The following is a 25,227-nucleotide window of genomic DNA, read 5'->3' as shown; positions in this document are numbered from 1 at the left end:
AGGTGGGCTGAATGGCTTCCTCTCGTTTATACATTTTCTTATGTTCTTACTCGTTTTCATATTTGAAAGAGTATCCTAGCAGGAAAACCCCATGTTCATCTCTGCACTAATTGTATTGATCTGTAGAGCGGTGATCTTGAGAATTCACAACTCTGCTCCTTTGGGAACCAGTTTGCACTTGATGTTTATTATATGTTTAGTGATTAACCCTAATATTAATAAAATCCTGCGAGATTAATATATGTGAAATAATGTAATACTGGAACCACAAGTGAGGGTTAACAGGAGCCAAAGTTAAAGCCAGAGACAAGGTCAGTGTTGACTTGTGAGGATGCAGTAACATTCTGTAAATAGGTGTTTGTACAGAGCCTTCCATCCGTTATGATGAGCACTGCCAGGACTGCGGAAGGAACACTGTGTCCACCTAGACTGCCTCATGGGAACTTATATAAAAAAAAAACATGTTTAACATAAGCTGTAGCAAAATATGAGAAATTAATTGTTTTTTTTATTAAGATTTCAAAAGCACTTGCTGTATGCAACATACAAGAACATTGTTTTGGGTCTGCAAAATGCTAAATACAGTACAGTGCTACCTTGGTATTTCGCTGTCTGTCTTGCACAAAAAATAATAGTGAGATATTTACAACAGTGAATTAGGGAAGGGCTCTTACAGTAAAATACAGTACTTATACAATGTACTGTCAACATGGCCAATTTAGTGAAGTATTGAATAGTGAAATATAGTAATGAGGGAGAGCAGTGTGGCATATACAGTAAGTAACAGAAAGACAAGACACTAACTATGGATATTGTTTTTTGTGTCTCACACTGGAAGCACACATTGGAATTCTATAAAATAAACTGAATAATTACAAAGAATTTAAAAATCTCTCTCTGTCTTTCTCTCTCTTTTTTTTTTATAACCTTCTTTGATAAATACCTGTACGGTTAATGTTTGTAGTTCTGTATGAAACAAGAACATGTAATCATGCCACTGTTCTCAACATACTGTAAAGAGAAAGCGATCATGCGTATTCCACTGCATAAGAAGCTGCTGTGAGAAGGTTAAATATTTTGCTCCTCCTGATCGAATCCCATAGTGCCTCAGGTGATCTCCCGTCCACTCGGTGCCTCCTGTAAGTACAGCTTTGCCTTCAACGACTTAAACAAACAAACAGGGGTGGGTTCAGTGTCCCTAAGGTGAAATTCTAACAAGGCAAATAATCCAAGTGAACATCAAACGCAGGGAACGGGCTTGACAAGAACGTAGCTTTGTGATTCGTGACAGAGAGCCCTCTAGTCCTCCAGTATCCCTTCCTTGTGTGTTCGTTAACAGAAGAGACATAGTTTAACCTTCAGGGCGTCATTTTTGGAGTAATTTTCTTTGATAAACTCAAGTTGTGACATGGATTCCTTAGATCGCTTTGGGCCAACTAAAAATACTTTTTTTTTTTTTTTTTTTGGTTTATTTTTCAGTGAAACTAGAATATAACATGATGTTATTTCCTATTACTTTATTCTTTTATTTTGGTCCATCAAATCACTTGCATTTTGAGTGTGCAGTGGATCATGCAGGTCCATAGTGATCTACTGTTTAATGATGTAGTGTGCTTGTTTGTTATTTGCAGCAGTGATTGGGGGATGTCACTAAAGTGCTTGAGGGAGTTCGCTGTGAACTTGTCAACAAGAGGCTGAGGAGGCATGAAAAGGAAAGTTGGTGTGTTTTCAACACAATATTGAAGCTGCAGTCCTGTGAAGCGTGGATGCTGTGATTCAGGATCGGGAGTGTATCTGGGCGAGGGAACAAGCCCTTGGGACACATTTAATAGTGTCTCCATTATCACTTTCAACTGACCTTTTTTCAGTAGCAGAAAGAGCATAAACTTTATGGTTTAGAGTGTTACTGCTAGACTCTATACACTTTTTATGTGAATTAAAAAGCTTGGCCCTTTGGGCCTGGTTTTAAATGAGTTGGTTTTAAGATTGCAGTCTTCATCTGTAAGGCTTTCTTCATCAGACTATAGCAATATCCAGCACTACAGTAAAGTACAAGCTACTGCAGTCTTCTCCTTTCCAGCCGGCAGCTTCATCGCCGTCTACTTTTCCAGATGAGCCGCCTAAAGTAGTTATTTCAAAAAGAAAAACAACACGTTTTTACAGTGCTCATATGTTCCTGTGTTTTACGTATGTTCATATTTTCTTCCAGTAAAATAGCAGCAATTTCCACCATTCATTACATATGTGAGTCGAATAAAACATTCCTTCTCTGAGGGCATTTCATTTCCGGTCTTGTTATGTTTCCATGGACACTGTGAGTCGCAATGGACCAATCGGTTTTGAGCTTACAAGCGATGTTGGTGATGAAGGCCGAACGATGAAGCGGTTATCAAATCAATTATCGATTTACCCCCCCCCCCCCCGTAAACAAAGGACAGTTTAGGTGAGTAATGCCACATCTTACTGCAATTCATAATTTTTATTGTAAACGTTCAGTAGCTGTAAGGTTGCTGCCCCCCGGGGTTCGTTCCATCATTTATCATCCGTAATCCGAAAAAGGTGTGCTTCAATCCATTGCACACTAGATACGCTAATAGTATGGGAAAGTATGAATACAGTACTCAAATGTTCAAGGACTGGTTGGTTGCATGAATATTTAAAATTGCTCTTGTCTTTGTTTTGTTTTTTGGTGTTTTTTTTTTTGTATAAAATGCAAAAGAAAAAATTGAATACCGGTACATGAAAAAATAGAAAACAAAACACAGTTTATGGATTACCTTTTCTGTATTCAAATTTACTACCAATTAATAGTGCTTCTTATCTTATGTCTTTAATTTAGAAATTGCTTCACATTTCTTTTCAGTTTCACTTGGTGTCATGGTATCTATATAATGTTTGTTTTTGTGCCTGAAATATAATTTCTCTGTTTCATTGGTGTCTGGTTCTGTCTTTCTTTCACCGCTTTTTTCTGTGTGTAATAAATTATTGCAAAACTAAACAGTTTGCTTAAATATATGGACTGTACTTACTTTGAAATTAGTGTGCTAAGGCAAGTTTGTTGTTTTAAAATTCTAATATAAATACATTATTTTGTAATTACGTTTCATAGACACATATAAGTAACTTTTACTTGCTCTTTAAATCTCATTAAATCTAGCCACCGAAAATCATAAAATATGAGCAAAGATACACTTATTTTGAAATTTGGGGCCCTATTAAGACATATATTTAGGCCCAGGATATGCAGGATTTAGACCCCTTCAAAACCGAGAAATTAGTTTTCGGTGGGGGGGAGGACCCCCATACTCCCCTGCACCCGCGCCGGGGGAGGACCCCCATACCCCCCTGCACCCGCGCCGGGGGAGGACCCCCATACCCCCCTGCACCCGCGCCGGGGGAGGACCCCCATACCCCCCTGCCTTCTACTAAAGATTTCTAGCCTTTTACTTTAAATGAACATGAAAAGAGTACTACTGTAAGGTGATATTGTTATCCACCCAAAATCTCTGCTAAATGTTCAGTGGCCAATTCAAACTAAAAAATCACTCCCTACACTGAAAATAGCATTGCAAGGTGTACTCTAACTGCGACTATCACTGTGTGGGGTAAGCATTACTACAGCATACTGTACTGCAAGTCAGTCTTCCAGATATTTAATGTAGCAGTGTTTAAAAAATAATAATAATAATTAGGAAAGACAACCAAGACTTTGTAACAATGCAAGGTATGCTGTCTAAAATGATTGGGCTAGTCTGCATTTGATGAAGTGCGTGTATCTGGTTTGCATCACAGCCCTCCCATTGTTTTCTATGGAGGCCAGCTGTTCTGTTATTATTACTTGGTAACAGAAGAGATGACACCTGTTCTAAAACCACTGCTTCCTGATGAAACGTTTCACAGGGACGCTTGAGTTAACGCTTTCAGTGGACTGCAATGATTATTTCAGACTAACGGAGGTATAGAAGTAAAGAACTGTAGTGTAACAGTGATAATGGCATTGCTGTGGCGTGTTCCTCACTAATAATGGAACTCCTGAGTCAATATAGCTCAAGCCACAGCAATGCCATCATTCCTTGAGTATAAGCTACCATTATGTTTAGTATATTTATTTAATATTTAATAGTATTTTTAGTATGTATATCTAAAGTGCTTTTCATATGTCTAGGGTAGGTATATGTATTCTGGCCCATAGTATATTTTACAGAACACAGTACGTATTGAGAATACTGCTGTGTAATCTTGATAATAGGCTAAGGTTGGCTACATAGACAATTGAGTTTGTATGAAAAAAGCTAATTTGGTTTTAAACTATTCACATAATACTGCTATTACTGCTGCTGGCTGTCTGCTTGCTGTACCTGAAATACCTTGAATCATACGATACAAATGATACAGTGCTGTTGTAAGGTTTATGAATTAAAGTATGCATGGCATGAACTACTTTGTTACGGTATAAGAATGAGACCAGACCATGTTTCAAATTAATAATGTTTGCATTGTATTGGTTACAGATCCCCATATTACATTCTACATTGAACATTATTGTTTAGATACAGTACATACCACTAGTATTAACAGAGATAGGTAGTTGATCAGATTAGCTGAACCCCTGGAGAGAGCCTTCATACTGATACGCCGATGGTCCACGATGATCCAGGAGATATTCGAGGCTTCTCTGTCTGTGTCGCCTCCATGCCCAGCATTTATACCATATGGGCTTAGGACATACGTGACTACAGTCTGTTTTTGTTCTCAATATAATTGAGGCCTTTAGCAGTTACTCCATTGAAGTGCAACCAATCACTAACCAATCTCTTTTACAAGGTTACCGTGGTTAATTGTTTACCATGTTTCATGCCATACATTTATGCACAGGCTTTCTCACCAATCATTTTAAACCTAAGTTACTCTACTTATGCCGAAAGTCACCTCCAGTAAACAACATGGTTTAACACTAGCCATCCTTTTGACTTCTCATATGATATTTCCAATACATTTTGATCCTGCACTGTAACGCAGTTATGTTCTAAAATGTGACCCAAAGCTGCTTATTTTTTCATGCTTGTAATTGTAAAAGTTACTATTGTATGAAAATGTGAAATGCATATCTCCTGGAACAGTTTAATCCTGAATGAAAATGTTGATAGACGCCGTCCTAGAAAGAAATTCGAGTTTCAAAAAAATGGTGTATAATGTAAATGTTTTTCAACCTTTGCAACTTATTGTGAAAGCTTGGATAGAAAAGGACATCCCCCTGGTTAATCAATAGATCCAGAGAGGCTTGCCAGGGACTGTGTGTGCGCACACGAGGGCACACGGGAGCTCCATCATTGTGACGAGCCCCGGCTCCAGCAGGTCGGCTGGGAGTCCAGAGACGCAGGGAGAACAGGGCCGGGCCGCTCATCTGATGCAAGCTCAGTTGTGTAATCTGTCTGCACAAGTAGGCCATTCATAGGACTGTGAATCACAGTGTGCACAGCTGATCACATCATACCTTTTATGGTACAGGTACTGTACAGATAATGCTCTTGTTATTTAATAAAAGCGTAAGCCAGCTTCACATTTAACTTCCTTTATTATTATTAGTAGTAGTAGTAGTATTTAATTGCAGTTACACACAAAACAATATATATATATGTACTCTGCCTAGCAGTAGGCAACTAGAAGTGATCAGTTAAAGTTAACCACCAGCACCATCTAGAGAACAGCAGAGTTTTGACTAGCAAAACCTTCTGAACTCGGGGCATTCGTCGTGCTTTAGGTATCTGCAGTACAACAGGAAGCCCCCCAAGGATAACCTCAACAGAGACTGGTTTGGAGGCATTCTCCCCCATACAGGAAAACCAGCAGACATGTGCGGGCGACGAGACATTAAAATAGCAACCCCCCGCCCCCGCCGACTGCAGAGCTCTAAAGCTCACTCTATAACTGTTACTTAATTTGCATACTGGCCCTGGGGCAGCCAATCAGCATTCTGTATAATTTCCTATTGATTAGAGTGGGGTGCACTGCAAGTTAAACATAAACAGTCTTTCTTATTTTGCAAACAATATGCTGATCCACAGCAACACTGCATTTAATTGGAATATTGTATGCTATGCACATGTTCCAGGCATAAAAAATCATTCAAAATAATCTAGAAATAAATACATTAAAAAATGTAAGTACGTTTAATTAAATAGAACACATTCAAGTCAATATAAACTGCGAATACTGCAACTTTTTAAAAACAGATATTATACGATATAGCTTTATATTTAATTATTTAGTATTTTACACATAAATAAGCAATATCAAAAGAATGCGTCTGTAGGCTGGGCATTTGCCTTCACTACATCACTCAAAACAGTTCACAAACTCACCTACTCCCTCCACCAAACAAATGATCTTGTCTCACTACATGTGGCCGTTCCCCAATTAGCACTAAATGACCTAATTGGGGAATTGCCACCCATGTGGTTGTTGACAGGGACAGATTTAACCCTATCCTTGCCAACCTTAGCTCTATTTACACCGACACGGCTTCTGCCCTGCCACAGCAGCTATCCTTTAAAATCAATAACATTTGTTTCTGTCCATATATTCTGTATTAAATATTACATAGATATGTTGTCATATATGGTACTTTTATGTGAAAACTATTATGGACATTATAATATGTTACAAATATATGAACTGCTACTTCAATATATATTTCCATATATTACAAATATATGGGTCTTCTGTATGGGCTCATTTGAATACTGGCCCAGGCACAGTCCAATTTCCCGTTGACATGTCGTTATATACCTGGGAATATTGTGCATTCTTATTCCTATTTCATTTATATTAGTGTTAGGGTTAAGTATAGATTATTCTGAACTTAAAGCTGCATTGAGAAGTCTGAATAATGTGAAATTAAAGCAAGGGGATGTTCATATTTTTTTAAAATATAAAAAAAAACCCATGACAGCTCACATGTACCAGGGGATGCATAATGGCAAAGTAATACAGCGGGCCACTTGTTCTCTTCTCTTTGATCCTTAACACCCCCATTGTGCTGCAGTACAGTGTGTTTTATTTCAAATGGTGTCAGAGCGTTCCTACAGATCTGGGCACATTATCACAAACTTAGTGTTGTGTAAAGAACAAGCAGGTTTCTGCAGCTCTTGATGAAATATCCTTCAGCACTTTTAGGATAGATTGAAAGTGATCAGACTCTTCAACTCGTGTACATGCAATCCAGAGGACACTGTAGGGCCACAAGCAGCGCATGATAAATAATTGGAATCACACTTCCTAAAGCCTGCTTCTGGAAACAGTCTTCTGCGCTTATGAGGGATGCTTGTTTCATAACCCTTTTTTTGAAGAGATAATCACCAAGTCTTTTTAAAAGCATTGTGTTCTCTCACATTAGCATTTACAGCCTTTGTTGCAAGTCCGTTATCATTTTTCTGTCGATGGTTTAGTTTTACAGACTTTCTATTCACTCCAGTGAAGGTCATTAATCCTTCCACCACATTGTGGATTCACCACTCCCTGTTCAAAAGGTATTGAGAGGCCCCCTGGTACCACCTAAAGCCCCGTGTGCAGACTTTACAGTTTCACATGGGCTCCTCCTACATCCTGATATATTAGTACTAACACTGAACTTTAAGGCTTGCGTGCAGCTGAAACTACCAATAGGGGATGATATAAACAAACTGGATAGCCAGCAGGCTCTGATTTCTGCACACTGAAGGGTAGAGCTGCATAAACTGATTATTTATTATAAGCTCATTGGTGTCGAATGGGCTAATTTACCATTCCAAGTGAAACAATTGCAGTAGCAGCTGCTTGGATTTGTGTGGATTGCTGTTCTCCACAGAGACTAAGAAAAGCAGCAGTCATCAAAAATCCAAGTAGCTGTTTCTTTGTTTCACTTAAAATGGTCAATTAGCCCTGTCAATACCAATGATACTGCAACTTTAAATAAAACCGTATGAGGTACTACACGGTGGCAAAGCAGGGCTCTGCCCTTAGAAATACTGGCAGGGAAGGAGTTAAATTCTCCTCCCTGCCCAGATTGATTGCTTCAGGTGGGAGCAATCAACTAATTAATTATTCAATTAAGGACTGAGCCACCTGGCATAAAAGGAGGCTTCAGCCTCCCATTAGGAGAGAGAGTTGTGGAAGGAGAAGAGGAGTGTTTTTGTTTGTGCTGTGTTTTATTAGTTATTGAATCCAGTGAAGGCAACGCCCAGCCTGGAAGCCTTAATTTGTAAGTTTTGTTTTGTGTCTATTTTGTGTTTCGAAACCTTTTAGTTTGGCCCTCGTACCTGTTCATTTTGTATTTTTTTGTTTATTAAAAAGCTTTATTTTGAACTTTAAACTGCCTCTGAGTCTCAACCTCTGTCATCCTTGTCACATACACCTTTAATTAAAGAGTAAGTAGCTTGGTGTGGTGTGTGCAGGGTGATTCGTACAGACCGGGGCGGGCAGATTCGAGTCCTGGCTGTGCGAAGTTGCAGGTCTTTCTGGGGATTTCGGAGCGAGTGTCTCATTGGTTCTGGCGCTCCTGCAGGTTAAGGAGGTAAAACCGAAAGGCACTGTTTCGCCTCATCACGCGACATCGGATCCTACCGGGCAGGCGCCTAGCAAGCTCCGGGGTACACCTGCAGGGCTGGCTTATCCTCCAGAGGCCGGTAGTGCGCTGTGTGGTGATTTGCTGCGGTGAAGGGAAAAAAATAATTGGACATTCTAAATTGGGGAGGTGGGTGGGGGGGGGGGAGATAATTGGGAACCAAATCAAAAAATCAAAAAAAGCAATTACTTGCTCTTTAAGCAGGAGGAGTTCATTCTGTGCTATTTGTAACACTGGGCAGCAGACTTGGCACGGGTTGATCCAGTTGACCTGAAGAAAGCTTTTGAGAATGACCTCTTGACCCTGGCCCCAGACTCCCCTCTGCTGCAGATCTTTCACTAATTGAATAACAGAAGCACAGGGGTGCCTTCCTGCCGGGCCTCCCAGAAGATAAGGAGGTGCAGTGTAATGGCAATATTGATTGTATCATGTGGGCCCAGGCAGCTCCAGCTTTCAGAGGTATTTCAATACATCTGGTGTAGGGCCAGCAATGGAAAGGACCATTACTTTTGGGAGGACCTCAATATATGCAAACCCATGGCAATTGACAGTGTGACTGTTGAATGGGCAGACCTTAAAAATGCTATAATGTTAGAGCGTGTGGGGTATGTGAGCTGCAAGTGGATTGAAAAAGAATATTCCAGTCCAGTGAGAAGGGCTGCAGCTCTTTCTTTTTTCAATATCTACATTTTCAGTGCTGAGAATGCATTCTTTACATAGCGCTTGGGTTAAATATTCTATCTAGGACGGGGACAGTGACACTGCTGAGTGATTTATTTTTCACGCCTCTCATTTTGGAATCTATCTCATCACATCGCTTAGCAGATGCGGAGCTTGATCGAAGGAAATTAATTCTCAGAATTCAGCCGTGTTAGAAATAGGTTTTCAGCAGGTCACAAACTACAAAATTTAAAAAGGCTCTGTGTTCTCAAAGGAATCCCATTTTAGCCATCTGCTTGGCTGTCTATTTCTTTGCAGTGAACATGAAATGAGAATTAATAAAAAAAATAAAATAAGAGTCTTTGTATTCTAGGTTAAACCTGGCAGATGTTTATACTCACAGCATTTTACTTTTTTTTTTTTAAGTTCATCCTTTTTTTTACACATGTGTATGAATTTAGAGAGAGAGGGAGAGAGAGCACCTCAATCCTGACCTGAACACCCCCTGCCTGTCATTGTCCATCCAGTCAAGCAGGATCTGTGCTAAATTTGGCTTGACCAAGGACTTTGCAGGTGCTTTCGTTTTAATGAGGTTCTGTCTCGAGATTCATTTATTTATTTATTGCATTTATATAGCGCTTTTAAAAGTATCGCAAAGCACTGTACAGTACATATCAGAAAAAAAGGACAAACCACAATACATTTGTATAGCATGTCACACATACAACTGCCATAATCAGACCATTTAAATAACATATTTAAATAACAGTATACACATAATACAGAAGCAGCAATTTTAAAGTTACATTAAAACCCGCTAAGATAAGAGCCCTTTTTTTTTTTTTTTTTACGCCTTTATCCAAGGCGACGTACAGAGACTAGGGTGTGTGAACTATGCATCAGCTGCAGAGTCACTTACAACTATGTCTCACCCGAAAGACGGAGCACAAGGAGGTTAAGTGACTTGCTCAGGATCACACAATGAGTCAGTGGCTGAGGTGGGATTTGAACTGGGGACCTCCTGGTTACAAGCCCTTTTCTTTAACCACTGCCTCAAAGCCTTATAAAAGTGTGTTTTTAGTCTTGACTTCCATGACAAACGAAGGCAGAGCATTTCATAGTTTAGGAGCTCTACAAGAAAAAGCCCTAACTCCTAAGTTGCTTTTGTTGACCATAGGAATAACCAGCAGCCCCGCATCCTGTGATCTTAGACTGCATTTTGGAAGACACCGGGTCAGTAACTCTTGCAAATAACTAGGTGCTAATCCATTCAGGGCCATGTAAGTTAACAACAAAATCTTAAAATCAGTTCTATACTGCACAGGGAGCCAGTGTAAAGAGGCCAAAACAGGGGTAATATGTTCACTTTTCCTGGTTTTAGTCAGAATTCTAGCAGCGGTATTCTGAACAAGCTGCAAGCGGGATACCACACGTTTTGGGACACCAGAAAAAAGTGCATTACAATAATCAATTCTAGATTAAACAAAGGCATGCATTAGTCGGCATCAGAGACAGAAATAATTGGTCTAAGCTATATTTCTCAAATGGTAAAAATATACTTTAGTAACTTCCCTAATGAGTCTCAAATGAGAAATCAGGATCAAAGATGACCCCCAAACTCTTAATTTGTATAGTTTAAGTTTTGATGAGAGACTGTAAGGATCATGCTCATGTAATCCCATTTCCTTTTAGTTGGTTCTGTGAGCCCACAAGCATAACCTCTGTTTTATCTGAATTCTGACAATTCTGTGACATCCAGTGCTTGATATCTGTAAGGCAAGTAGCTAATAACACCCAGGCAGAAGAAATTCCTGGCTTTAGGGATAAATATAGCTGGATATCATCAGCATAGCAATGGAAGTTCATTCCGTATCTGCGGAAAATGTCACCTAACAGTAGCATATATAATGAAAACAACAAGCGACCTGGAATGGGGCCCTGTGGAACTTCCGAAAATGACGATTTTACCTACCCAATAGAGACGAACTGAAACCTATCACAAAGATAAGATTTGAACCAGGATAGTACAAGACCAGACAGTCCTACTGTGCTTTCAAGACGATTCAGTAGGATGGAATGGTCTACAGTATCAAAGGCAGCACTTAGATCTAGAAGAATTAAAAGTGATGGAAAGCCTGAGTCAGAGCTTATCAGCAGATCATTCACAACTCTGACAAGGGCCGTCTCAGTGCTGTGTGCAGCATGAAAACCAGACTGAAACATCTCAAATATACCATTAATTGTAACACCTCTCTAGAACCTTATCTAAGAATGGTAGGTTGGAGATTGGCCTATAATTATTGAGGACAAATTGTGTTTCTTAAGCATAGGCTTTAACACAGCTACCTTAAGTGAACCATTTATAATTTTTAAAATATGGGTATTAATAACACCAAGAACATCTTTTAATAGTTTTGTAGGAATAGGATCAAGAGAGCATGTAGTAGCTCTCATATGTTGAACAGCTCTGTCAGTTCCTGCAAGGTAATTAAAGAAAAAGCCCCCATAGTAGCCTTAATATGTGTAGTTGTAGGTGTAAAATTGTGCTGGAGTCCTCTTTAATAGAAGGTGTTTGTGGAATCTCATTTCTGATGTCTAATATTTTATTTTTAAAGAAGTCGGTGCATCTGTGAGAGCTGGTATGCTTCCGTTGAAAAAAAAAATAGTGCCTTTCACATTTTTGTGATAAATGTTGACTCAAATTCCCCACTAATGCTTGCTTTATAGCGTGTAGCTTTGAGGGAAATGAAATGATTGTTTAAGATTTGAATGATGTGTGCATTAATGGCTCCCTGAGTACAGCATGGTCTGCTGACAAGCGAGGAAGTGACATGAACGTGTAAAGCTACAGTGTGATTCTAGTCATTGGAAAGCATTATGTCTTCATTTGACCATTTTTCTACACATGCTTTTACCAGTTTGTTCTTTGCAAGGTCTTTAATTGTGCATGTGCCTTCGAGCAGCGGACACTGCAAAAGATGTTGCATAGTCTGAGGCTCAGTGCCGCAATCGCAGGTGGTTGAGCCCCACTTCCTCATTGCTTCCTTCGAGTGTCCGACCCCGGTGCTTATGCGGTTGAGACATCGCCACCTTTGCAATGGTTGACCAACCCCTGGTGGTAAGGACTTGGCTATTGGTACTTGGCTGCGGAACTTCAGTCAGTTGCGGGCTGGGGAGTGGTGGTACAACGGGTGTCTTCTGCTTTTCTTGATTGTTCTGTTCTGCTGGCCACTGCTCTTCTGATGTCGGGCGCAGCAATGCCAGCCAGGAGATACAAACTGTTCAGTTTGGTAGGCGTTAGGCTTCAGACAGCCTGTGATGCATCAGCAGCTGGCATTTAGGATGGGGTCGAGCCGCTTGGCATGTACAGATCTCTCCCACACGGAACATGCATACTCGGCGGTGGAGAAGCTGAGATCCAAGCCAGTGGTTAGAATGGTTAAGGGGCTGGCTCCCCATTTCAAGTTGGTAAGCTTGTATAGAATGTTGTTACGGGTGCTCACTTTCGCTTTTGTCTTCGTGATGTGTGCTTTGTAGGCTTCGATCAAGAGTAACTCCAAGCTAGACTGGGTTCAGGCAGTGAGATAGTGGGGTCCCAGACCACGTGACGTAGAAATGACGGTTGGCCTCGTGATTTTTCAGGTGGAAGGCACAGATTTGTGTTTTTGTTGGGTTGGCGCATAATTGGTTTTTATTGTAGTATGAAGTTAGTCCTGTTAGCGCCTCAGTTAGAGTTGTTTCAACATAATCAAAGTCAGTGTTTTGGGGTGTTATGCACAGATCGTCTGCATGAATGAAGTGTTTTGTTATTGAGTCGGCTGGTTTGCTTTCGTCGCCATCGGCTTTGCTTTCAACTCGACAAAGGGTCTGAAGATGGATCAGATATATCTTTCCCTGGCTTCAGGAATGCCACGACATGAACATGTCGCCATATCTTTGGAATTTTTTGACTGGCTGTGCTTGAGTTGTATAGACAGAGGAGCCGTTCTTGAGTCTGGGTTCCAAAGTGTTTGATTTGTTCAGTATCGTGGTATTAAGTGTTAGCAGAATTTGCAGGTATTACCTGACAGGGGTCGCGACATGAACGCTTCAGCTGTGATCCCCAGAGAATGTGCTAAACAAATACGACAAAGACAATTCCTTGAAATATTTCTTCCAGCTGCTGCAAGAGCTGTGATGTAACATGTTTAAATATATCTCCTGAATACAACAGTATTCAATAATCAAAACTACATTATCTATTTGTGTGATGTTTATATTTTATGCAGACATTTCTGGTACTACTTAAATAATATTAAAAAATATATACTGTGTCTAAATATATACTTGAATCTAAATTAACTGTATTGTGATTGTCAGCAAATGGGGAAAAAGTAGCCTATTGCCTATATTTATGTGAAAAAACTGATCAGTTCATATGATTTTGAAGTTACTGTGTAATACTGTGTATACTGTAATAAACCCTGCAGTGTTCCTTAGTGTCATTTCCAGGTGTCTGGTGCTGCATTCTCACATAATCATCTGCACAATTGTTGACAACATGCAAGAACACAGCTCCAGAAAAAAAAAAAAAAAAAGGATTTCAGACTACTAAACAGTTGATAATTGAATGTTGTAAATTATTGATGCTTCACAGTAATGTAATACTGTAGTCATTTCCTAAACATATAAGCCTTCTAATTAAACATGTTTAAACTTTAACATATTGGGAATTTTGGTAACCAATCAGATAAAACATTATAAGAAGCCTTTCATTACTCTATTTTTTAATTTTATTTTTATTTTTTAAATGAAACCACAAAAACTGGATCTTAAATTAAAAAAAATACAATTTCATTATTTAATTGACATTACACCAACGCAGTACTCATATCAACAGAACAGCAAGGCTTTGTTTCCAAACAAACTGAACTTAATTTGGGAACAAACCACAAAACAGAAAGTCACAGGACAAAGTGGCAAGGGTAGCAACATCTTTCAGTTGTGGCTTGATCCGAAATCGAACCTGGGCCTCCAGAGGTGAATAGTCTGTGGGAACGTTTCATACATTGTACCTTTTTTCACACATTTTGTTTTTAATCTCTTGCAGTAAGCGACAGCTGCTTCAGAAACCTTGCTGAAGACCGCAGTGGAATAAACCTCAAGGACCTTGTTCATGATCCGTCTCTGTAAGTACCTCCCCACCGGGGTCAGACAAACCCCCCGCCTGAGCCAGCCTGAGCCAGCCTGACACGAGCGCACGCCCGCTATTAACAAGACGCTTTGCTAAACACAATTAGGAGCAGTTTATTGAAGTGACAGTATACTCTTCATGCGCTGAACCCCGGCCAGTCTGAGACATGGAGAAGTGACTCCAGACGAAGCTGCCTTCTGAGGGGGGTGGAAGGAAGGAAGGAAGGATAGATAAGGTCATCATGAATGATTGCTTTTATAGAGAAGGGCAGATAATAAATAGAAGGAGACATTAAATGTCGGAGTCAGTGCTGGCAAGGCCGGTCTGTGAACAATATCAAAGCCAGAAAAGGGCATTTTAATGAACGGATGTTTCTGTATTCAGAAGTTTTTGCATGGAAAGTTGAATGAGCAGTCTCTCTCTCTCTCTCTCTGTCTCTCTCCTCTCTCTGAATGTAACCCCTTAAGGACCGTGATTGTGTAAACACGATCATACTGAAGTGTCATTCTGGGCCCGTGATAGGGTAAACACGATAAAAAAACACACTTCATTTCTTTGACTTACTGGGCCACACTGCAGTACAGCTTGTTAACGCATATCATTGGATAGGGGAGGGATTGAATTTCACTGCCTGCTTGTTTTTTATTTCTTCGTGTGACATCACTGAGACAGGCATTTCATTTTTAACGGGTGGAGATGTTTCCAGCAGAAACAAAACATGACACAGTAACTTGTTTACAGCTAAGACAAAATGAGAAAACACTGTAAATCCAATGTGTCCAACTTATAGTGATATTAGAGCATGTATTCTGTCATGTGTTTAATATATATGTTTTTACAACATGTATAGTGGATATAAGCAGATAATATTTAATGAATTTAATATTATACATGTTATTTTCTATTACTGATAATGATGGAATGAAGAACTATTATTTCATTTATAAATATTTATTTTGAGAAAATAATCGACAGTAGTGTCCATTACTGCTTATAAAGACCCTGAGAACAAATGTGTATTATGTCATCGCAATCACTCTGGTGAAACGATGTCTTGTAATTTGCCCAAACGTCAATATTTTTCAACAAAACTTTCAGGAAGTATTGTAAGGTCCCTCCGTTCATAGAATAACACATGTTTATACATGTGTCTCTAAGCAGAATACGTAATAATACAAAAATGTGACACATGCGTGTTAAAAAAGAGATCACATGCTGCACAAACCATGCAGAATCTGTTTTGTGTTTTTAAGTCAGACAAATGAAGAGCTGTCACGTTGGCAGACAATGGCAACATTATCACAGATTTCTGTTTTCAAAAATATACACATTAGAGTCTTTTAAGTGTTCCTGGTCAATGATGTAAACAGTGGTAGAATTGCTAGGATTTGCAAATATTCATTATTGTCTTCTCCATGTGTTGTTTGGGTTGCAATTCTGTCTTGGTTCTATTTTTATTACATCTTAGAAACGTACAGTATTTAAGAAGTTTTGCCTTGAATCAAACATGCTTATTCAATGATAGACTCTAAACTCTAAACTGAGTGATGCTAAATAAGCTAATGAAATTATCCCATAAATCTGAGCTGCTGTATTCGGGTCAGCCACTGTTTAGCTCATTAAAATAAAATGCAAAAAAATAAATACAAAAGATATTCCATGACGAAACATATATGCTTTAAAAAGTGATGTTGACAAGCATAATTGCATGGGTTCAGCATATGACAAGTGAAATGAATGTTCAATTCATGTGCTGTACCCTGGTTTGTATTCAAAGCCCAGCATGGAGACTTCTCATTGACTTTCCTCAAATAAATCATGACCTCAGTAGCATCGCTTGGGCTGTATCTTGTGTGATTGATAGCAGACTCCTAGGAATCCCATTTGTCACTTTTTTCGAGGAGCGTCTTTGCGAGCTTGGGATGCATTCAAGCAGTCAGGAGTGTTCTTAACAGTGAGTTTGTTTCATGCTTCCCTCTGTTTTTATATAAACTCAACAAGAATACCAATCCAATATCAAATTATTAAAATACCAGTGTGTTTAGGTTAAATCCTTCTCATTCAAAAACTTGAACGGATGCACAATCCCAATGAAATATCATCCTCTGCTTAGACCTATTCCCCAGCTCGCCACTGTAAAACACACAGCTTGGAAAAAGATGTTTTTCATTTGTTATAAATGTGTAAGTATTACCATATTCCAGTAAACCAATCTCTTGGAAGTAAAATACACCCTGAACCTCATCACATTACCTTCTGAACAAAGGAGAGAAATACGTGGGACGTGATCAATGCATTGGTTTCCTTTTTTCTTGGTATTGAAGCGTGTGAATCTTAATCTTCCGAGTCTGTGAGAAGAATTTTATTTATTTGCAACTTCCACTTCTCACCTGAAGACTTTTGTGATCTTGAAAGATAGTCTATATCGTTTTTAATAAATGTTAGCAGATCCAATAAAAAAAATATCATAGAAAAAAAAAAAAAAAAACGTGTTCATACATTAGGAACAAACAAGATCTGAATATTTTTCCCAGGACTGGTAAAGAGAACTTGCTGTAAATTAAATTTAAACATCAGTCGACGTGAAGCAGCCCCGTCAGGAAGGCCGTTGCAGCTCCCTCCTGGCTCGTCTTGTGAAGACGCAGCTCCTCCAGGAGTCTCATGCCTGAGGTCTCGAGGGCCTCTGGGATGTGTGAACATGTACAGCGTCCTGGAATCGGGGTTTTAATCTTAACAGAGCTATCCTGGTGAAAATTAATTTTAAACACATTTAAAAAAAAAAAAAAAATCCCATCGAAATTGTCCCACCGGGCCCTTGGAGGATTGAAACTTCTGGATTCTGAGAACCCCCCCCCCCCAATGGGCCACAGTGTAAGAATACAGAGCAGAGCTCATCGTATTGCAGCTTATACACTAGCTGCTGATCGACTGTCCGAAACTGAAATTTGAGATTTTTTTTTTTTTTTTAAAAGCAAAAACAAATCTTTACTGTAATGTTATCTGCTGCTGTTCTAAACACAACATACTGTAGAACCCCAAAGTCCTGAACCCCATGCTTACTGACAAGGCAACCAAACACATTGAAACCAGAAGCAGGGCTCCTGGTTTATGTGAAAGAAGTTAAACACAGCTCTCCTGGCTTGTTACTTGGCTTGTTACTGGCTTGTGTTATTATACATCAATAAGTAATTGAAAGCACTACAGTAGTTCCAGAGTTACAGCCATTTCAGACTAATAGACCCCTTCCGTTCCCGATGTGCTTGTAACTTTGGGGCTTTACTGTACACACTTCGGTTTCTATTTTATTCTTATTTAATTTCAGTGTCGTCATTCATAATATGAACCATCATACATTGATCAAAGGTCTATCTGCATGTCAGGCCATCTGTCACACTCTGATCTGATAATCTGTTGAATTTATTCAAATGATACAAATGTTTACAATATGCAATTATGAGAACTCATGCTTAAGTCCCGTGGTCCTTGTTATCGTTGCTCATTTTGGAAAACAACTTTTCTCCAGTAGAAAGTGCAAGGTTTCATTGAATTTTATTTGATTTCTGTAGATTTCACCTCACTTTGTTGTGTCACAGGGAATGTTCTTGTTTTGGTAATGCCACACGAACCGCAAACCACAGCATGCTCAAATTGAACTGCACTAGTATGTCAAAAGTGGTTTTTGTCTTTTTCCCTGGTTAGTTATTTTGTTCCCCTGGGCGTCAACAGTTTCTTGCTTTCAGTTTAAATATCATTCTGACTTTAGTTTTAATCTCCTTGAGTTGCAGAGTGAAGAGAGAGAGAAAGAGAGACCAAACTTGCAAATGATCCAGGCTTTGAAGTTCATTTCCACTGATGCTTTGGCAGTTTAACTGGAATTGCATTGACCCTTATACCCTATATGTGTTTTACTCAACTTTTTTTTTCTACAAGATTTATTTTCAGTGGGAATTCTCTATCAGGTTTAGCAAAATACACCATGATGTATAGAAGGTATAGCAGACATAATAAGGACATGCAGTGCAGCCCAGAGGAACAGTTAAAGTTTCTGTATAAAAAGAAAACTAGGTTTGGTTTCATGCCCTAAATCCAGTGCGTTTTTACCTAAATCATATCATCCAGCGTTTCCAAATGAACAAGGACATGTTTTTTAATGTTTTTTAATGTCATCTTAATATTTAATTGTGTAATTGTATCCTGTAATTCTGTGTTCTGTGTGATTCCCTGTTGTTGTTTCAGCTTAGATTATTATCTGCGATGCTTACTAACTCAGAAATACCTTCTGAAAAGACTCCTCATGACTGATTGTTGGGTGGGGAAGCATTTTAGTGCTGCACAGTGCTAATATGCTTCTTTTTGTATTTAATATGATGAAACTTGAGTACGGCATATTTAAGCACAAGTTATGGAGTATCAGAGACAGGCGATGTATGAAAGATCCTGGCTATCTGTCTGTCTGTCCATATGTCACACAAATTAAGTAAATAGACCTGTATAACCCATAGGTACTTCAGGGCTCAATGTCACTTAGTCCTAAGTGATGTGTTAAAACTAGAAGAAATTGAAACCTACTAGACTAGACATGCATTCTGGCTACACTGAGAAGTACATTAGTCAGTACGTTCGGCTTCACTGTCTTATAGTAACCTACAGTCTTGGAGTACCAAGGTCAGGTAATGCACAGTCTTTGTGGGTGATTCGTCCTTGAGCTAGAGCTAAGGCAGTCTCCATTGAACAGAAATTGATATCACACTTTGAATAAAACAAATGCCCTTGATGCATGGCAGAAGCCGGGCTGCAGCTTTTCAAGCGCTCTGGGAATTGTTCAGGTATATTTAGCTTATGGGAGAGAGAAAGCCTCCTGTTCAGCTGTATTTAGGCAGATGAAGAATGCAAATGTTTGCAGGAATAGAACACATATGAAACAGAAGTGCTTTGGCTGGCTTGGGAATACAGTAATTGCATATGCAGGGAAGAAACACTGTCACCCTTTTTTTTCAGCTGTTTTCATTATTTTTTGTATGATAGGGTTAAGGAGCTGGTATTATAATTTAACCTCCCTAGTATTGTAGATGTATTCTTTTTTTAAATCTGAAAATGTTTTCCTTACCTGAAAAAGGTTTTATGCTGTGTTGGTATTCTGTTTTTTTTGTTTTTCATTCTGAATAGCAAATGTGACCTGAGCAATTCCTACATTTCCGCAACGGAAATAAAATTAAAAGATCAAAGTACGTCTGTAAATAAGGCCAAGCTGTTTTCAAAGTAGCTGTGAGAGCGCAGGAATAAAGGTGTTCCCCTCAATACGAGTGATCTGTCAGTCAGATACTTCTGAGATAAGAGATGTCTCCTCGTGCAGTTTGAAGCAAAGATGTGCTGGAATTTTGACAAATTCCTAACTGTGATTATTATAATTCGGGTATGAGAAATTTAAACAATGATCTTAACATCACCACCCTAAACTTGTAAGCATGCTCTGCCACAGAATCTGTACTGGGTGTGTGTAAAATATTCCCTGTCAGGCTTTAGACTTTTATTATTATTAGTTTATTTAGCAGACGCCTTTATCCAAGGCGACTTACAGAGACTAGGGTGTGTGAACTATGCATCAGCTGCAGAGTCACTTACAATTACGTCTCACCCGAAAGACGGAGCACAAGGAGGTTAAGTGACTTGCTCAGGATCACACAATGAGTCAGTGGCTGAGGTGGGATTTGAACCGGTGACCTCCTGGTTACCAGTCCCTTTCTTTAACCACTGGACCACACAGCCTCCATAAAGCTAGAGCAGCGGTTATTCAGTTGTGATGAAACTTGGTTTGGAAGTTCTTTAGCACCAGCTATTGAGAGGGTCAGAATCGGGGGGGGAAGTGAGTGCATCTGTCTGTGTATCAAGCCTACGTTCTTCCATGCTGATACTCTAGGTCATGATGATCCAGTTTTTCATCTAATGGAGAGATGTGATTTGTCTTGACATGCTTGTTATTATTATTATTATTATTATTATTATTATTATTATTATTATTTATTTCTTAGCAGACGCCCTTATCCAGGGCGACTTACAATCGTAAAGGTGTATCAATGAATCGTGATACGTTCTTCACACAATGTATCATAGCGTTTGTATTGTGATACTCATTAATTGAAGAATGAAGTGTGTTTCAATGCATACTCATTTAATTTTTAACAAATTGGTCCATCATTAAATGATCATTTGATCTTATTACGCATACAAGTAGCCCATCAGGCCCATCACATGTATTGTATCGTGACGTGTATATGACAATGTTAGTGAATCGTTTCACCCCTAATGCTTGTTGTGCAGTGAAGTTAACAAGGTGTTTAAATTGCCCTGAAGGGGAAACACCAGCTGGGTTAATACAGAGTTAAAGTTGAGATCATTAGGAATTCAACGGCAGTGATTAACAACCGCAGCTCGGACCACATCAAACAGTTTAAACGAGTTTTCTTTTTATTTGATTTATTTTTAAAAAGGAGAAATGCCCCTGTCCTTTTTACCAAACGAAAACAACTCAGTACAGCAGTGCAATTGAAGCCCATCACTCTAAAACTGTTCCTGGTTTTGCATCATTTTATCAGCTTCAAAACCCTCAATCGCAATTCAGAGGTAAAGCTATAACAAGCTAAGTCAAGCAGACATATGTTTCGGCCAGTGCCTTCTTCACTGTCTACCTGACTTAGCTTCTTCTACCTTTACCTTTGTATCATTTTATGGATAGAAAAAAATGTGCAGACTTGTCTATTGTAAATTTGGGGCACGCTTCCCCGGTGACCTGTGTTTGTGGTGAGGTGTCCAGGAGAGAGTGTCCAGTGCCCATGCCTGCAGCGGATGGGTACGGAGGTGAAGGCTGGCTGCATTCATATCATAACCCCTGAATACACAGCCACAAGCCTTCCCACCTTGTCTTTGATGTGGTTTGAATCCCAGCAAGCCTGACAGTATGAGGATCTGCGCCTTGAGTCACTGCACCAGAGAGAGAGGAGGGCGGAGAGAATCTTTGTGCTAGTCTTTTTCTGTGTGCTTTTTTCTTATTCCTGTACTGTGCTGTTGTACATGTCAAAAAGGAAATTAACGGCTGATTTGAGCTCTTAACCCCTCTACCCTTCTATCCATAACACTGCAAAACACAGATTTTATCTATCAGGGGTATATTTTTAACCAGGTTTCCAATGCAGATTCAGTGCAAACTTAATGGTTTAAAGAAATTAATTCAGTTTAAATAGATTTGATTTTGCATGCCTCAAAAGCTTCTTGCTTTCAAATAATAAAGTGTTTGCCGCGCCAGTTATTACCTGGAAATGACTAGAAAACTGGCTGAAGATTGAATCTCAGTGGTTTTATTATAATAACAATTAGATGCTAAGATACTGATACAACGCAGACAGGCAGGCAGGCAGGCAGACAGACAGACAGAGAGTGTGCATAAGGACCCACATTTTGAACAAGGACCCTAAAAAATGTTCTGTTGATTTCGTCTTTGTTTAAATAGTATTGAACAATCAAGTATATTCTATTCTAATAAAGGTCACTTTGTTTTTATGGTGTTTTCTGAGGCAGTTTCATGAAGCATTACTGCACTGAATCACATTTCAATTGTTAACCCGCTTCTGTATGACTGGATCTCATGGGATTGCAATTACCCAACGAGATCAAACCAGGACCCAAATGCTCCCCAGATATTCTTTGTTGATTGCACGCTGTGACCTAAAAAAGAAAAAGCACTGGAAAAGGTTGAGCATGTATATAAGAAAATGGAGGTACATGGCACAGCACACACTCGGGTGCATTTAGAGCTTCCACACTTTCTCTTCTTTTTGCTCTCTGTTTAAAAGTATTGTGCTTCCATATTGTTTTCCACTAATTGCCAAGTTAATTGGGGCCAAAATGCATTAAACCTGGCATTTGGGAGGTATCTTTCATTAAAAACAAAGCTGAGAATTTAATTAAAGCCCCAAAGATCCAAAATGGTGGTGAGACTGCATGCACCTGTGTTTTAAATGCATTACGTGGGAATATCATACGCAGAAGGCTAATGATTTTTTAATTTTTTTGTAGTAATAGTCAGCACAGCCCTGTAATGGTTGTATCCTCTCACCAATGATTCCCTGACTAATTGGTGTGCTGTTTCTTGAGAAACGTATTGGATCTTGACTCGAACACATACAGATCTGGGATTGAATGGATACAGAAAGATTAAAGTGGAAATACAGCCAACGTGCCAAAACATATGCTTGCTATTGTTACATTGCCAGAGCGCTGTACCGTTCTGCCCTCACTGAACTTATAAAAGTTTGCTTTCTTTACCCATGGTTATAAACATAATTTACCATAGTTTGCCATGTTTTTTTTTTTGTTTTTTTTTGTTTTTTTGCTTTACAATTCTTACCTGTGCTTTACCATGCTTTTATTATGATTTTATTACACTTTGCAATGCTTTTACTATTATTATTATTGTTTATTTCTTAGCAGACGCCCTTATCCAGGGCGACTTACAATCGTAAGCAAATACATTTCAAGTGTTACAATACAAGTAATACAATAAGAGCAAGAAATACAATAACTTTTGTTCAAGTAAAGTACAAGTGTGACAAACCACAATTAAATAATACAGCAGATAATAGTGATAGTTACATCAGGATATGATTAAATAGTAATAGTTACATCAGGATATGATTAAATACAAAATACTACAGGTTAAACACTTGGCAGATTACAGTATTCTGAAGTACAGGATTAAATGCAGTAAAATAGGGGGCAGATAAGAGCAAAATAAAGCACATTTACATGAAGGGTGATAGTGTCCCAGGATACAAACAGAGGAGTTCTACAGGTGCTGTTTGAAGAGGTGAGTCTTAAGGAGGCGCCGGAATGTGGTCAGGGACTGGACAGTCCTGACATCTGTAGGAAGGTCATTCCACCACTGCGGAGCAAGGGTGGAGAAGGAGCAGGCTCTGGAGGCAGGGGAGCGTAGCGGAGGTAGAGTCAGTCTTCTAGTGCAGGCGGAGTGGAGAGGTCAAGTGGGGGTGTAGGGAGAGATGAGGGTCTGGAGGTAGCTGGGTGCAGTCTGGTCAAGGCATCTGTAGGCTAGTACAAGAGTCTTGAACTGGATGCAAGCGGTGATCGGGAGCCAGTGGAGTGAGCGGAGTAGTGGAGTAGCGTGGGCGAAGCGAGGCAGAGAGAACCCCAGGCGGGCAGCAGAGTTCTGGATGAGCTGGAGCGGACGGGTGGCGGACGCAGGGAGGCCAGCCAGGAGGGAGTTGCAGTAGTCTAGGCGGGAGAGTACCAGGGCCTGGACCAGGAGCTGGGTAGCGTAGTTGGTGAGGAAGGGTCGGATTCTTCGGATGTTGCTCAGGAAGAATCGGCAAGTGCATGCCAGAGTGGAGATGTGCTGGGAATAAGAGATGCAGGGGTCCAGGGTGACTCCGAGGTTCTTAGCGGAGGAAGAGGGAGAGAGTGTGGTAGATTCCAGAGGAACAGAGATAGAGAGATCAGAGGAGGGGGAGGAGGAGGGAAAGAAAAGGAGGTCAGATTTAGAGAGGTTGAGTTTGAGGTGATGCGAGTGCATCCAGGAGGAAATAGCAGACAGACAGGTAGAGATACGGGAGGAGATGGTGGAGTCAGAGGTGGGGAAGGAGAGGAAAATCTGAGCATCATCAGCATAGAAATGGTATGAGAAACCATAGGATGCGATGAGGGGGCCCAGGGAGCGGGTGTAGAGAGAGAACAGGAGAGGACCCAAGACTGACCCTTGGGGGACTCCAGTTAAGAGAGGGTGAGGTGTGGATGTTGCTCCACACCAGGTTACCTGGTAAGTGCGGTTGGAGAGGTAGGAGGAGAACCAGACCAGAGCAGTGCCAGAGATCCCCAGGTCAGTGAGAGATGATAGTAGAATAGAGTGATCAACAGTGTCAAAGGCAGCAGAGAGGTCGAGGAGAATTAGGACAGAGGAGAGAGAGGCAGCTCGGGCACACTTAAGTGAGTTGGTGACAGACAGGAGGGCGGTTTCAGTGGAGTGAGCAGAGCGGAAGCCAGATTGGAGAGGGTCAAGCAGAGAGTGGTTGGACAGGAAAGCAGAGAGCTGGCGGTGTGCAGTCCGCTCGAGGGTTTTGGAGAGGAAGGGTAGGAGGGAGACAGGACGGTAGCTCTGGAGGGAGTTGGGGTCGAGGGTAGGTTCTTTGAGGAGGGGAAACTTTTCTAATGGTGGTTACATGTAAATCCATCTTGGTAAAAAGGGATTAGTTTATGAAAGGCTTGGGAATAAAATAAAATTAAAAAACTGCTGCTGCTGCGTACCCAATAACTTCATGTGCTGTAGTACAGCCGTTTATATACAGAATGTTTATATCTGAGGACATTTTTTAAAAATACTAAGGAAAGAAAGATGTCCTGCAGAGTAAAGATTATTTCACGCACACTATATCATATTACCGATTTGAGAGAAATCAAACTCTGATACAAGCAGAAACCTCATCCGACACATTAATCTAACTTTGCCTGCCTGACGTTTTATGTTCTTTATACATTTACTCGTAACATACTTTATAACATTTCCTTTGTCATGTTATAAACTGACCCATCAGCTGGTAACATTTACCGGTTATTTTAGAAGTTGCCCAGTTTTACAATGTAAGCGTAATGCTGTATATAACAGTACTACATATTTTATTTGGATACTATGAGAAAATTCATCAGCAATGAAACACAAAGTATTTTGCTTTCACAATAAGACATTACAAAGGGAGGTAATCTCTAATTGGCTGCACAAGGAAAGCATTCT

The 25,227-nt window shown here is 39.8% G+C and overlaps 1 protein-coding gene across 19 annotated transcripts in view; it reads left to right on the top strand.

Moving 5' to 3' along the window:
* The window catches only part of LOC117421522 (gephyrin), a 206,974-nt gene that overhangs the window by 52,013 nt on the left and 129,734 nt on the right, over positions 1-25,227 (top strand). For all 19 annotated transcript variants that reach the window (XM_058991305.1, XM_058991310.1, XM_034036033.3 and 16 more), the window contains exon 2: positions 14,352-14,430. In XM_058991305.1, coding sequence (XP_058847288.1) covers positions 14,352-14,430 — 79 coding nt within the window. The remainder of the gene's footprint in view (positions 1-14,351; positions 14,431-25,227) is intronic.

The sequence above is a fragment of the Acipenser ruthenus genome, chromosome 18, assembly GCF_902713425.1.
Source record: "Acipenser ruthenus chromosome 18, fAciRut3.2 maternal haplotype, whole genome shotgun sequence".
Classification (NCBI taxonomy): domain Eukaryota; kingdom Metazoa; phylum Chordata; class Actinopteri; order Acipenseriformes; family Acipenseridae; genus Acipenser; species Acipenser ruthenus.
The sequence above is the reverse complement of the archived record's forward strand: the minus strand, read 5'-3'. Positions and strand labels throughout refer to the sequence as shown.